The sequence below is a fragment of the Lonchura striata genome, chromosome 12 (genome assembly GCF_050655825.1).
Source record: "Lonchura striata isolate lonStrDom1 chromosome 12, ASM5065582v1, whole genome shotgun sequence".
Classification (NCBI taxonomy): Eukaryota; Metazoa; Chordata; class Aves; order Passeriformes; family Estrildidae; genus Lonchura; species Lonchura striata.
In genome coordinates, this window is record NC_140714.1 from 14779332 (window position 1) to 14793722 (window position 14391).

The following is a 14391-nucleotide window of genomic DNA, read 5'->3' on the forward strand; positions in this document are numbered from 1 at the left end:
GCCTTTTCTTGGGAGTTTTTCTCCAAAAATCAGGACCAGAAACAATTCTTGATGACATTTCTAACAAGTGGTTTTTATTCTTATGTTTTTGTTCCTATCGTAGCTTGTTTCCACACAAAACTATTCTGTTGAAATTTTTGTTGTTATTCTCCAGGAGCAGTGTTAACCAGTTGGGCATCACCTATGCAACAAAGCTTAATTATTCCATACTGAATTCTGGAAGACCTCTTCCTCTTTTCTAAAGAAACTCTAGGACTGATGGGAGGGTAAAATTGGTTAAAGGAGATGAAATGCAGGAAACATAAATGTAAAATGTTGATTTAAGATGTAGCTTTTCTTTCTCAAGAAACACAGCCTTGCTTTATTTTTTTAACAGTTGGCAGTCATTAAGTTTTATCTGTCACTGGGCTTTTAGTGTTTGGCATTACCATTTGTCATTTCACTCTTTACATGAATTCTATCTGTGCTTTTGGAAATGCAGTATGTGCCGAGCTCCCATTTGTCTTCAGTGTTGCATTGAAGCTGATGGTACTACTGTCTGTCCTGATTTAAAAGTGACATTTACAGACTATAGGGTAAGTAAACAGGACCAATAGACACTGAACCACCGAGCAAGGTCACTGAAATGTGGGAACAGCTTTTCCCTTCTGGTGTGGACCTGCTCTTGACTGGAGATTGCCAGACAGGGTCACTTGCAGAGAGAGATAGGATGCTGGTATTTCTGCAACCAAATCCAAATTTCAGTCCGAGTGCAGCCTTCTCTGTATGGACAGGCTGTTTTGAACATTTTTTAGTACCTTAGCTGGCCACTAGCTCTTCCCCTGGTTCTGTCCTTCTGGGCATTTTGGTCAGCAGAGCTGAATGCTCTGATGCTGTTTCACTTAAAACACACGAGCCTGCTTCATCTGCCTCCTTCTGCCAGTGCTTCACTTAGGCTTTGGCACAAGAGTGCCTTGGGATTTATATGGCTTTGAGATGTTCCTGTTAACTCTTATTTCTTCCTGAGTTTATCAGGAGCTTAATATTTATTAGCCTATGGTGAAACATGGCTGTTACAATAGAGGTGCCAAATTTTAGTGGTTTTTTTAGTAACACCAGTAAGGGAGGAGGGTTCTACATAAATAATTGCATCAAACCCAATGTACTGTTTGTCTGAAGCAAAAATAAAAGATAGGTAATGTTCTTTTCACCTGCCTGTTCTCTCCCTCCCAAATTCCCTGCATTATTGTAGCTTGAATTCTGACATAAGAATTGAGCATAGATCATATAAATTGTTTCACAAAGTTAATTTAACTTGTGTCCTAAGTTGAGTTGTTACCCTATGCTGGTTTGGACAGTAGATGGGCAGTAATTCAAATCTTGAACAATGTGATTGCTCCTGAAATTTCAGAGCTGCCTTGAAGAGGGGATGCCTTTCCAGGCCAGAGAAATGTGCCTCTGCTCAGTCAATGGTACTTTGTGTGCAGCAGGGAGGACTGAGGTACTTCTCAGCTTTTCATGAGCCCTTCTATCTAGCATGGTGTATTCCATCTAACCTTCCTGTGGAGCTTACCTTGAAGCTGATGTGCTTCCACTGGATGTCACTGTTGCTCTTTGGGAACACATTTAAAGTATTTTACCTGTAGTGAAAACGACGTCTCAAAATAGACTTTTAAAGGTATTTCTCTTTTCTTTGGATTAGTAGAATTGGGGTTCAGATTAACTGTATACACCACCTTTGAGGGTTTTCTGCTGCTCTGTTTTAGGGGATTTTTTTCAGCTAAGATAATGGATTTGATTGCACTAGGGAATTTTAACATTGAAGGTCTGTGTTGAATTGAACACGTTAGATGTATGTGTTGTTTATGGGGTGTGCTGTCTTTCTAGATACTTGAAAATTAATTCTTGGCAACATCATACTGTCTTAAAATCACCAAAACACAAAACCCTCAAAAGAGTACATACACCGTGTTAATTGAAAAGGACTTAAAGGTAGAGCTGAACCTACCCCTTTCACACCACTCGATTCTTCCCATCCAGTGGAGAGAGGTGAGGAAGAGGGAGAAGAAATATTTCTTCTGGACTGAATTATAAGAATAATTCATTTTATTAGTAGGTGTAAAACTGAGGTGGGTGGTTGTTGTATCAATATGTCTTCTGAGGATCACCATTTAAGAAACAAAATGGCATTTCTTACTTGCCTCATGCAGTTTGCTACAGAAGTACATGTGTTGTTTAGTTCATACCTGCCCCCCAACCCCTGATCAGCACTGTAACTACTGGCCAGGATGCTGTTTAGCCAGAACAATTTTCATAAAAGTCTCAGTAAGAGACCTCTGGAATGAAGGCTGATTAATTTTCCCCTTCCCCCAAGTAGTTGCCTTGTGCTGTCTTTAAGTGGTTGCTATAAATAAATCACTTCTGTTTTCCCTTTGTCACTGAGATGTGTATTGTATTCTGAAATTGCTCATCTCTTCTTCCTTTAATGTTCAGCTGCTCCTTGCTCTACTCCCAGTGTTTTAATACACAGATGTTGTAATAAGATATTTAATGACAGAGACATTTGTTTGGTTGTGCCAAATAAATTGTACACTTGAACTCTGACTGAAACCTCTGCAGCAGTGCCATTGTTTCTGGTGCCTGTCCCCAGGATTCAGCTGGCACTTTACCCACAGGTGGGTCAGATGAGAGCGCAGGTGTCCCTGTAATTGTGATGGTAATTGGTACTGAGACTGACACAATTTTGTAGCTTTTTGCAATTTTCTTTCTAAATCTGTTAGAATTTAAATTCCTGATGGCTGGCTCAGATGATATAAATTGTCATTAGAAGGGCTCCTGGAGTCTCTCTAAGGTTGTATGTTTCTAAGGGTTTTCTTATTCATTCTTGGGAACAGCAGCTGATTTAGTCTGCTTTTACAAAATTTGAAAATGTTTTAGTCTGGAGGCAATCTGGGTCTTCCTCAGCTAGGTGCACACTTCCTAAAACTGAATGGTCAAAGACCTTGGTCAGCTGGAAGCCTCCTTTTTGGAAGCCACTCCTGTGACCCAGTGGTTATTTGCTGGCTGTCTGTGTCCCTGGTTTAGACACAGGCACTAACTCAGAACCTCATTGCTGAAGGCTGTAGCTATGGGATTTTTCAGGGATGGGCAGTAAGGAGCCTTTCAAGCAGGTGTGGTGTTTGAAGTATTCCATGTTGTCATGTTTCTGTTCTTAATGTAGGTATTCTTGTGGTTTTGGGGCTGTTGCCTTCAGGAGCCCTCATGGGCATTCTGGAGGTGGCTTTCGTGGGAATGGTACGTAGCTTGTGAGGTGAGCTGCAGAATTTGGCATCTGACAGCTCGGGCTTCAACTTGACATGATGAGGGACCATCTGACCCCTAAAGCATCAGTGTGGGAGCATCTCTGCAGTATTGCCTTTGCCAGACTCTTACACTTTGTGAACTGTAACAAAGAGAATATAGACTCAGAGTTCAACCCTGAAGCTTTTTATGTAAAGCTGTCTGACATATGCTATAAAGATAGATGGAGAAAATCTGTTGGTACAGTCATTTTTCTGCTCTGTGAGTCAGCTTGTTCTGATGGGTTTTGAAGAGGATAGCTCATCATCATTTGGGGTTTTTAAGTGCAGGTTGTATGCAGCGTTAGCTCACTAAAATTTCTGCTGTGCCATGATTGACTGGCCTGAAGTTACATCATCAGCATAAGCTAGTCAGCCTTAACATAGAAAGAAAATGTTTTTTTTATCCTAGTTACCTATTGAAAATCAGTGGTTTGTGGTTTTTGTTTGTTTTCACTTTTAAATTTAGGCAGCAAATAGCAGGTTTTTAAAACTCGATTGATCTCATCTCTGCAAGAACATATTTTAGTTGATTAAATCAATGCATCAGTGAGCAACGTGTGGCTCTTTAGCTTCCTGCAGCACAGGAGTAGCTGGAGTGTGGCTGCCATGCTGTGTGACTGGAGTGTGGGCTGTGCTGGCCAGGGGCCGGTAGACAATCCAAATTATTCAAGCAGGTGGGAGGAAGGAAATTAGCAGAGGCCGGTGTGGCTGGTACCACCTGATACTGGCTGCACCCCCGGCCTGTGGGGGAGCACAGTGATCCCTGTGGAGCAGCTGTCATCTAAACCTTCCCCTTCTTTCCTGCTCCTTATGCAAAACTGGCCATGTGAGGCTTACTGCAGGAGGATGGTTTGGTGGGCAGCGTCTAGAAGAATGGTCAGCTCCTGGCAGATGGTGGCCAGCAGCAAGGCATTCTCCTGTCAAAGCTGCTACTGCTGCAGCCTTTTACATCTCTTGCTCACCCCATCCAGTCTCCACCTTCCCTAGGTACTCACATTTCTGCTCCTTCAAACTACTTATTGCATGTTTTGCTTGTGTGTTGAGCTGGATCTCAGCCTTGGGAGCCTTTGTGACCTCAGTCAGTGGCTCCCAGCAGCACAAGAGTTTTAATGTATATTTTTGAAAGATATACAATTTTTTGTATGTATGTATATATCTCCATGATATACTGAACACTGGTGGTTAAAATTATGTGACCTGCTCTTGTTGCAGTTTATTTGCACATCTGTACACATCTGGCATCAAATACAGAAAGGAGCAGGTATATCAGTACTGTGCTGGTGAGAAATGCTTTCCTGCTGTTGCATAGAAGAGAAGAGATAGAGGCAAATCTTTGTTTCTACTTAGAAAAAGTACATGTGGAAGAACTTTTGGAGACTGTTTTTCAATCTGTCAGAATTCCTTCTTTGTTGATTTGTAAACTTTGTGTGAGTAATAAGTGCATGGGATGGAGCTGCACCAGTCATTGGGCTATGGAGAAGTGTTTCAAGAGCTGTGATCTTGGCTTTCAATTCAAATTTTGTGCATTAATGTAAATTGAGAAACTGAAGTCTGCAGTTGCTTAACCAGTTGGCTACCGCCTTTAGTTAAACTACTTTGTACTGCTTCTGCTGGCAATAATGCAGATAAACAATGCAAATAGTGTTTGTTCTACAAGAAAGATACCATTTTGAAAGAAAAGGAAAGAAGAATAGGTTCTTTAGTAGAGATCTATTTGTGTTTATCTAACTTAATTTATTCTGAATGAAATATTCAAGCTTGCATAACTAAAACAGTTGAAACTTCAAAGTAAACTTGTTCTTAATCTCGTTGAGGAGGAAAACCAGTTCAAGATGTAAACAAAATTAAAATTACTTAATCAAAACAGTTTCAATGCATATTGGGACATCTTGCTTCTGCTTAACTTAACTATGGTACAATGTCTTTGCCTTCTTTCAACTACCAAACATGGAAGAGGTTTTAACTTTACTGCTGGAGTGAAATAATCAGACTCCTCTGGGGTAGCTTACTTAATTCCTGTCATTGGGATGTAGTGTTTCCCCAAACTGCTCCAGTAAGTCTTCACTGACCTGTAGTCTGTACCTGTGTGCCACAAGAGCACACCAAAGTTCTTTGCACATAGAAAACTTTAACCTTGCAGGATTGCTTCAAGATTTTTATCTAAGGCTTGTCTTTCCTGGAGGTGGTTTAAAACCAAACAAAAGCACGCACAAAAACCCCCCAGAAAATAACAAAACCACCTTCCACCTGGAGCAGGCAGATGAGTCAGCAGAATTTTTTCCTTTTTCCAGCTGTGGCTTTCCTCTTTTGCCTGTTTTTAATAGCATAGACTGTCCCAGCATAAGCTGTCCTTTACTGTTTGCCCTCCATGGAACAGAAATCCCTGTGCAGTTATTTGCATTGCAACAGCAGATTATGTCTGTTTATTTTTCTAGCAGTCAGAAATGGATTGTGGCATTCATCATAAGAAAACAAAAACTCAGGATTCTGTTAGGACTCATGAACAGCAAGAGGAGGAGACCAGTCTTGCAAATACCCTGGAGCATATTGTGGGGCAGCTGGATGTTCTGACTCAGGTATGATTTACTTTTTAGTTTATTATTGACAAGTGTACCTGTGACTGGAAGAAATGGGAATGTTTTGCAATAGTTTCATAGAATAATAATATGGCTAGTTCAAAACCTCTGCTTTTTAGTAGTATTTTGATAAGTCTTTCATCATCTGCTTCTCAGCTTCTCTCTTTCAGTTCCCTCATACTGTCTTCCACCTTAGGCATTGCTCTTCCCTAGTTTCTTTGTGCTGCAGCTTGGTAGATGCTGCTGGAGCCAGCTCTGATAGACTGTGCTGTTAGCCAGGGTTTATCTAAGGTGATGCCTAAAGGAGTGGTTGGCAGAACAACTCTGTTTTGGTGAATAATCTGTGTCTGTCTTCCCTGCTCCGTTATACCACAGCCTATAGGTGAACTCTGTTCAGATCCTGCTCCTTTCCCCCACCCGGTGTTCACCTACACAGTCCAATCTCTGCAGAATCCTCCTCCCATCAGCAAGTCTGGGCCCTTCTGTGCCTCGTTGCTGGAACATGTTTTTCACCCACAGCTACAAACAGATAATCCCTTGCTAAAACATTAACAAACAGTTCTTTCTTGGAGTCAATAAACAATGTTTGAACAGAACCAGCCATGAATGGTGATCATCACAGAATGTGTTTACTTAATAAGAACATGGGGATAGAAGTGTTTTTTGATTACCTAAATAACTGCTCCTTGCTCATTGTGGAGAAATACTGTTTCTGGTTGGCTGGACCTGAATTTCATTGTGGTTTTTTGAGATATGTGAGAAGCAGGGAGAAAGTATGGAATGGCAAACATTGGAGGTCTCCTGTAGCTGAGACTATGGTGGTAGGATGGAAAAATCTGTTGGGAGGGTTTTTCTGTGAGTTTAATTACTGTTTCTGAGGAACAGCAAGTAGGTCTTAAACACTTGATGTTGAACTTATTGATTAGTAGTCTGAGTTAGCTCTCTGCTCTTGAGAGAGTTAGCTTGTCAAAGTACTTGTCAAAGAATATAAGATGATGGGTTGGAGGGCCCATCAGAAGATTGAAGGCTGTTTTAGGGATTAAAAAACATGCCACAACTACAAGCAGACTAAAATAGTGTAGGATGAAACACAAAAGGTATTTAAGTTCACTTGGCAGAAATGCAAAAAAGCACTTTTGCTGTGATCTTTAAAACACTGAACAGTGGAGGAGGGGAGGGAAATCTTGTGTGGCACTGGGCCCTCATACTTGTGAGTAAAAAGCAGCCCAGTGTATATACAAAATATTCTAATAATGTTTTTAGGTCTCCCTAGTAAGCTTGGAATGTGATTGTTATCTTTCATTACATTAATCACATCCACATTTCTGATGATGGATGTGTAATGGCTCCTTTTCAACTTCATAGGTGTTTAGAGGAGGCAAATATTGCAGTAAACAGTACATGTGGAATTTAACCTAAATATAAGCAATGCAAATATCTCTGTTGAAGATATTGTGTAAGTGTAGAAAATTCTAAATGTTGTTTTAAACCGAGCAGAAAGAGAAATTGAGTTCAGTGGGGGAGGAATAAATTAGTAAGTTATAGGATAAAATTGGAAATAGCCCTGAAATAGTAAAAAACCAAAAAGCTGCTTTAAGTAACTGTGTTCTTCAACCTTTTACCTTTTTTGTAGCATTTTTACCATCTTTGAAGTACTTAATTTCCCATTGGTTCTAATCTGTGTATGTTGTATTAACACCATTTTAATGCATTTGTACAGGTAGATGTTCCTGACATGCTGCTTTCGTGCCAAGGTTTTGATATGTAGCAGTGACACAAACTGACACCAAACAAACTTTAGCAAATGAGCCTGGAAGAATTCCTCATTCCTGGACTAAGGCAGAAAGCACCTCAGAGAGGAGGGATGTGGGCAGGTAGCAGGGCACATGTGGAGGATGTTGACTTGCATGTCTGAACTTTGACTTTTCCAGCTTGGGCTGGTAGGAGAGGGGAATACAGCTCCTGCCACTGCTAGCCCTCTTCGGTGCAACTGGATGTGCTGTGGTAGGAGCTGTGGTGATCCAAGTGAACTGGAAGCAGTGCATGGTGGTGTGGGGCTGCTGTTTCCTCCAAGGCATTTCTGCCAAAGCACAAATGGGTGCTGCTCCCTGCAGGCAGCAGATTCAAACCAATGTGTGTGTGTCAGCTTGGGGCCTGCTGACTTCTTTGTGAAAGGAGGACACCACTGCTTCTTCAAAACAACAGAAAGATTTCATAAACAACACTTAAAAAGGTGTCACTATTTTCTCTTCTTGAAGGGCTGAAGCTGTGCTCTGTTAAAATCATAATTCGTGAGTATTGCATGTTTCAAGAGAACTCTTAAGGGCATAAGCAGGGGCATCCACTTGCAGGGAAAGAGCATGTGACATTTCCAGAAACCCTCTATTGATGTAGCCATCCATGGGCTTCTCAGGAATTTAATCTGTTAGCTTTGATTATTTTCTGATGGGGTATCCTGAGTTCCTGTGTTCATTGTTCTTTTTGTAGGTGAAAGGCTGTGTTGCCATCATGTAAAGTACCGGTGGGAGGTTAAAGTTGTGATAAACTACTTTGGGAAATTATGCAGATCTAAGCCAAGTTTATTTTCCTAATATTTTTTTCTGTAGCTGTCATTTCAAGGTTTAAACCTGGTATCATGTAGAAGTGGGAAAGAGAGAAAATGCTGCCAATTTCTGCTGAAAGAGGTGATAGTAAGACATCAGCTGTGGGCTGTCATCTCTTGCCAGCACACAGCTTTGTTCTGAGCTGCACACATGAAGCTGCATCACCAATTACTAGTACCTTTCCTCTGCTGACAGATGAAATAAGGTGTCATGTGCTTGGATTGAGTGAGATTGTTTTTGTTCTAATTCAGAGGTCTCTTCCAGCCAGTCAGCAATCACTGAGGCTGTGAAGGTGTTGTGCCCTGAACAGGAGGATACACTGAAGCAGACTTGCTCCTTCAGCTGGGCACTTCAGTTCTTATGAGAGAGATATCAGTGGCTGTTGTGTATCACAACTAGCAGTAACCATAAGAGTGAATAGAAGCTTTGCTAAGCTTGATTCTTATGTCATTGATATGATTCAATTCTTTAAAGTTTATGATTCAACTAGTCTTTGATTCAATGAAATCTTTTTTCCTTCTCCTCCCCAAAGCTCTGTCAGGATATCTTTAATTTTACTTGTAAGAAACTGGTCTAATGTGACCTGACAGGGTCTTCATATTTTTTCCTGAAAGCGGTTTATATTTAGCCTTACATGGCTCTTTTTTGGAAGAGTGGCATATACTTAATTCTGCTACCTTGAAGAGTGAAGTTGAGACCTGGACATAAGCCAGTTGTTCCCAGTAGTTTTGGATTACTTAAATGCCCTGGTTCCCCTCTGTAGAAAAGCAAAGGAATTAGGAAGATGAGAGTAAAAAATGTATGATGCCGATGCTTTGCCCCTCCCTTTCCCTTATTCTCTTGTCAGTGTCTCAGTATTTAAAAATCCTCTACTGCCATTTCAGAGATGTGAAAAAGATGAAAATGCAAACTGTTTATCAATTTATTCATTTTTATTGAAGACTGGATCTCAGTAACTCAGTGCCTATATGAAGAGTTGGGGTGAATATTTAAGGGGAAAACAAGGTGATTTTCTCTCTTGGATGACCTGGTAGAGAAAGGTGTATTTTGCTGAAACAAAAATCTAGCAGATATCAAAGATTTGCTTGGTTTTGGTGCATTTCCTGCATTTACAGCTGAGCTGCCCTGCTGAAAAGATCGTCTGTGAGTTACTGTCTTGGCTATATTTGCAGTGATCATCTTCAAACAGTTTAATGTTCTCTTGTCCTCACTCCAAACACCTCCAGCTGCTGTGTTCACTCTGTTCATCTGTGGGCAGCAGGCACTGAGGCAAAAGCTGCTGGTTTTATGTGGGAAGGAAGATGTCTTCTCCAAACGAAGAGTTCAGAACCAGGTTAGCATAAAAATTCATAAATAGCTGCGATAATCCACCCACAGGAAACGGCTTTATATGCTTCCCCAAACTAATCTTGCATTGAAGCTGGGAGAAAACAACACAGTGAAATGGAGAAGGCTTGATAAATCTGTAAAATAATCCAAAGACTGAATTGAAGGACAATCTAGCTCATGTGAGATTAAAGGATTATTTCACTCCAGAAAAGATTGCAGGGCGAAGAAAGAATTTTTCTAAATTTTTTTTTAGCATAAAAAAAGACTTGGACACAAGTGAGTTGCTTTTTAATTAAAGCTGAAAATGTTTGTGTGTCCAGTGCTAGTAATGAAAGCGAGTAAAATCAAATTTTTACTCCTTTTTTGAGATGCGGTCTCAAGCCTGTGTTGGTGAGGGATGAATGTGGTCTCTCTTTTGAGAGGCACTGAAAGTAAATTAAGCAACTGGTTTAGTAAAATATATGCTTTATGACTTCGAGTAGAAGAAATAACTTCAAGAAGAAATAATTGGCAGTGGTGGGGGGGGGTCATGTCCCAAGTGCTTCTACCTTTGCTGTGCACAAATATCTTGGCTCCTGTGTTGCTCTCAAGACCTGAACACTGATGGACCCAATATAAAGGAGAAAAATGGCAAATAATTTTTATTCCAAGAGAAATATTTTGAAATCTGAACCACTAATAAAAAAGTTCTCATCTGAAAATCTGTGGAGTGTCAGATGAGCTTGGTTTTTAATTTAATCTGAATTTAAAAGACGTAGAGGCTATTTCTTGTGAATCAGACCCATCTCTTAGAGATTCAGTAGCTTTGATCTCTCACTCAAAACAAATAAAGTACCCTGATTATTGCCAGTCCTCTGTGTCATTGAGCGGAGCAACGTTTTTTAACCTCCCATATTTACTTCCAAAATGTGCTTGTTATAAAATCTTGATGCAAATACATTTGTCTCCTTTCTAAGATTGTTTAAATTAAATGCACTCTGAGGGATATTGCTGTGTTAGCTGGACACTCTGAAGTCTGGCTCTTCAGAAGTGCTGATCCTCTCCCTGGATGTTCACAGGACCTTCATCTTCCATTTTCCTTCAATGGGAAGGAATATAAAACACCTCCCACAATTTATTTTCACAAGCAGACTTTGAAGATTAATATATATTGTTATTCAGCTATTGGATACCAGCAGCTGAGTTCATTTAGGTGAGTGATTTGCATCCTCAGAGGCAGGGGATGGATATGGGAAGGCTTTGAAGTCTTTGTGGTTGGGGAAGACCTCCGGTCATTCGGGGTTCTAACCTCTGTACTGTGCAGTTGCTGTCATGGTGCATGTTTGGACATTTTGTTGTAGCTCATCCTGACTGGCTGTGTTTTTGGTGAAACTGGGAGTCTCCTGACTCCTTCTGCTCTGCTGGCCCAGCCCCAGAGGTCTGGGAGCTCTGCACCAAGGAAGCTGCACTGAAGCCATCAGCCATTCCCTTCTAGAAAGGTGCAGGATCTGATGTAAGTGCCATCAGTTTAGCTTTGGCTGATCAACTGTCAAGACTAAAGCAACAGAAACGTGTAATGCAACATTTCTAGTCAGAGGGCTGTAAATGGAAAGACTCAGTTGCAAAGGGCTTGTGTACCTTGTGTCTCCAGCCTGTGTGGATGAAACTGGCAGAGCCTGTGGCTCATTTTTGTAGCTAGGATTGATTTAATACAAAGAACAACTTTTTCTGGTCACTGTGATACTGGTACTGATCATGCTGCTTGCTCTGGCAAATACTGGATAGTACTGGAATTTTTGTGTATGTTTGTGTGTTTTTTTCTTCTGTAAAAAGCACAGTGATCACTTCTTGCTGTGCTGAGTACCACAGGAGGAGATTTGTGCATTACACCAAAGTTGTTTCTATAATTTAGTGAAAGGGTTGGTAAACTGTAAATCAAGTAATTCTGCAGAAAGTGAGGTGTGCTGGGAGGTGGAAGGAGAGATGGCAGCTGAGTATGATAGAATGGTTTGTTTGGAAGGGACCTTAAAGTTCATCTAGTTCCAGCCCTCCTGCCAGGTCAGGTTGCTCACTGCCCGATCCAGCCTGGCCTTGAACACTGCCAGGGATGGGGCAGCCACAGCTTCTCTCTGGACAGCCTGGGCCAGGGCCTCACCACCCTCATCTTAATACTAAGGGAGGGTAGCTGACCAGTACTGGCTTTGAGTTTTCTAACTAACCATTTCCTTCTTGTAGTGCTTTGGGCTGCTAAATAGAAAAAATTATTTACTTTTCAAGTGTCCTCAGTAGGGGATGTCTGAATGGTGGATAAAGAGAGCTGGTGGGACTGTGAACTCTCATGTCCTGCACTAGAGGACAGACAAGAAGGTTGTTCAACAACTCAACACAACTTGAGCAGATCTTGACGAGGCCAGGCTAGTGCTGGCATTTGCCCTTCTGCAGGCATTGTCATGTATTCCTAATCCATGTGACCCCACAGTGAACCTTGGATGGATGCACAAAACCTTTGTTGAGGGGTGTGTGGGACTTCCCAACTCAGGGCTGTACAGCAGCACTGACCAGCTGTTCCTCTTCAGCTGCATTGGAGCTAAGTGTCTTGTAGAACAATAATGAAAGTCTGTGGAATTTGAAGCAAGTTACAAAGTAAACCCAAGAAAATTAATGGTGTTGAATTAGAGAATGGGACAGTGCTGAGTCTTCACTCATTAACTCAGCCTGGTTTGAAATATTCTATGCAAATAGGATGAGTATTCACATTCGAGTTTGCCTTCAAAGCCATTGAGATGGTGAGGAGCTACAGACCTGATTTTAAATGTTTGGGGTAGCACATCTTGTTTTAGTCTGAGCACATGAGGAACTATCATTCCTGTTAGAAATATCCCACACTTTATTTTAAAAACACATTTTTTATAAACCAAAACCCACTCTGAGGTTAAGGCTTTGACTCCTGGAGTAAGGCTGGTCCTTGCAGGCATTTGTTTGCTACATAAAGTGTTAATTCTGTGCAAGCTTCATGTCTTGTTCTACTGAGATGAGACTTATCTCCTCACAGTCTGAACTGCCAGCTCTTGCTGAGAATGCTTCAGAGATGCAGGTGTGTAGCTGGCATGGATGCTATCTCAGAGCTGTTAAATTACAATTTGCACGTGAGGAGAGCAGCCCAGCTCTCTTTAAGTGTGCTTGGTAAGAGCAGAGATCTGCTCTGGGGGTCCAAGTGCAGCTGCTGATGTGGAGGGGCCCTAGCTGCATGTTGGAGCAAAACCCAACATGGTATGGGAGGAGGAGAGGCCGTTGTTGCCAGACAGGTTTGTGCTTGAACTCTCGCTGCAGAAGTTCTCCCATGAGCCTTTCAATCTTGCAGCTGCAGTTTGGAGTTGTAAACTGTGATTAGTGGTGGGAGTTAAAGTTGTTGTTTTTTTTTTTTTCTCCTGTAAAAGGTATGTAGGGGTACCCCAGTGCAAACCCTTCCTGTGGTAGTTTGTTTCATTCATTGCATTAGTTTAGAGAAAGGGCTCCCAGGCTTAATTTACCTGTCTGCCCCTTGGATGCCAAGGCAGCATTTTTATGATGCAGTTCACTTATACTTCTTGGCCATGTCTGGGAGTAAAGTGGGCTCTGAAATTGCTAGTTTTAGGGAAACTCACATGAAGTTACAGCAGGGCATCTTTAAGAACACACCTGCACTGGCCATGCTTGTTACAGAGAGCATCTTCAACCTGCATCTCCAGGTCAAACGTGACAAGTCTCATTCTGTAAATCTATGGGCAATCTGTAGTCTTCAATGGACCTCTTAGAAACCATCAGTCCCTGAGTTCTTCCTTGTACCCACACAGTGGAGTGGAGAAAGTGTAGGAGCAGAAACTTAAAAACTTCTGCGTTTGTTGTGTGCTTATTGTGGGTGATTTTTTTTAATATAAATTGAAAAGAAAATGCTGTCTTCATAAATTAACATGTCAGATAGAGAAGAAAAATCTGAAGAGGCAGAAGTAATATTTTTCCTTTGAGCTGTTTGATATGCTAGTGCTCTGCAAAATGTTTTAGCATATGCTTAGAAAAAACAGTGGAGCAAACTTTTGAGGATCTTTTTAAGTAAAGCTAGAAAACTACTTCCACTTTCTTTGAGATCAGTGGGAGAGAGGGATTTTCTGTTATGAAGAAACACCAATAGAAGGGCAAGTGTCCTATTTTTCCTGCACGGCGCCAAGAACACATCTGTGGTGTAGTCACTGTGCAGGATCATATCCCTTGTAGGTTCAGCCAAGCTGTTGTTACTTGATCTGAGGAACTGCTGTGTCCATATTTTTGGGGGTTTCCCTGATTAGTGATGATCAGTCAGGCAGTTCTCTGACCCCTGTGCTGTTCCATGGCAAACTCAGAGACACTGTGACTGCATACTGGAAAGGCCCTGTGCAGCACCTTTGGCCTTGCAGAGTGTGTCCCTGAGCAGGGGGAGCATTAGTTTTTCCACCCTTCTGTGCCCTTGCCCACCTTGCCCCCAGCTCCAGGCTAAGTCCTGCTTTAGCTCATAGCAGCCATCTGCCTGGATCTCTCCTGGTAGGGACTCCACTGCTGCTGCAGAGCCTT

At 41.5% G+C, this 14391-nt stretch overlaps 1 protein-coding gene across 25 annotated transcripts in view; it reads left to right on the forward strand.

The window, feature by feature from the left end:
* The window catches only part of POC1A (POC1 centriolar protein A), an 88429-nt gene that overhangs the window by 26210 nt on the left and 47828 nt on the right, over nt 1–14391 (forward strand). For 18 of the 25 annotated variants that reach the window (XR_014958167.1, XR_014958171.1, XR_014958172.1 and 15 more), the window contains exon 10: nt 5756–5896. The exons of 3 other annotated variants lie outside the window; for them this stretch is intronic. Coding sequence is in view for 4 of the 22 variants with exons in the window: in XM_085590652.1 (XP_085446778.1) it covers nt 5756–5896 (141 nt within the window). In the remaining 18 variants the exon portion in view is untranslated. The remainder of the gene's footprint in view (nt 1–5755; nt 5897–14391) is intronic. 4 more of the 25 variants (XR_014958174.1, XR_014958177.1, XM_085590653.1 and 1 more) reach the window with 1 other exon arrangement.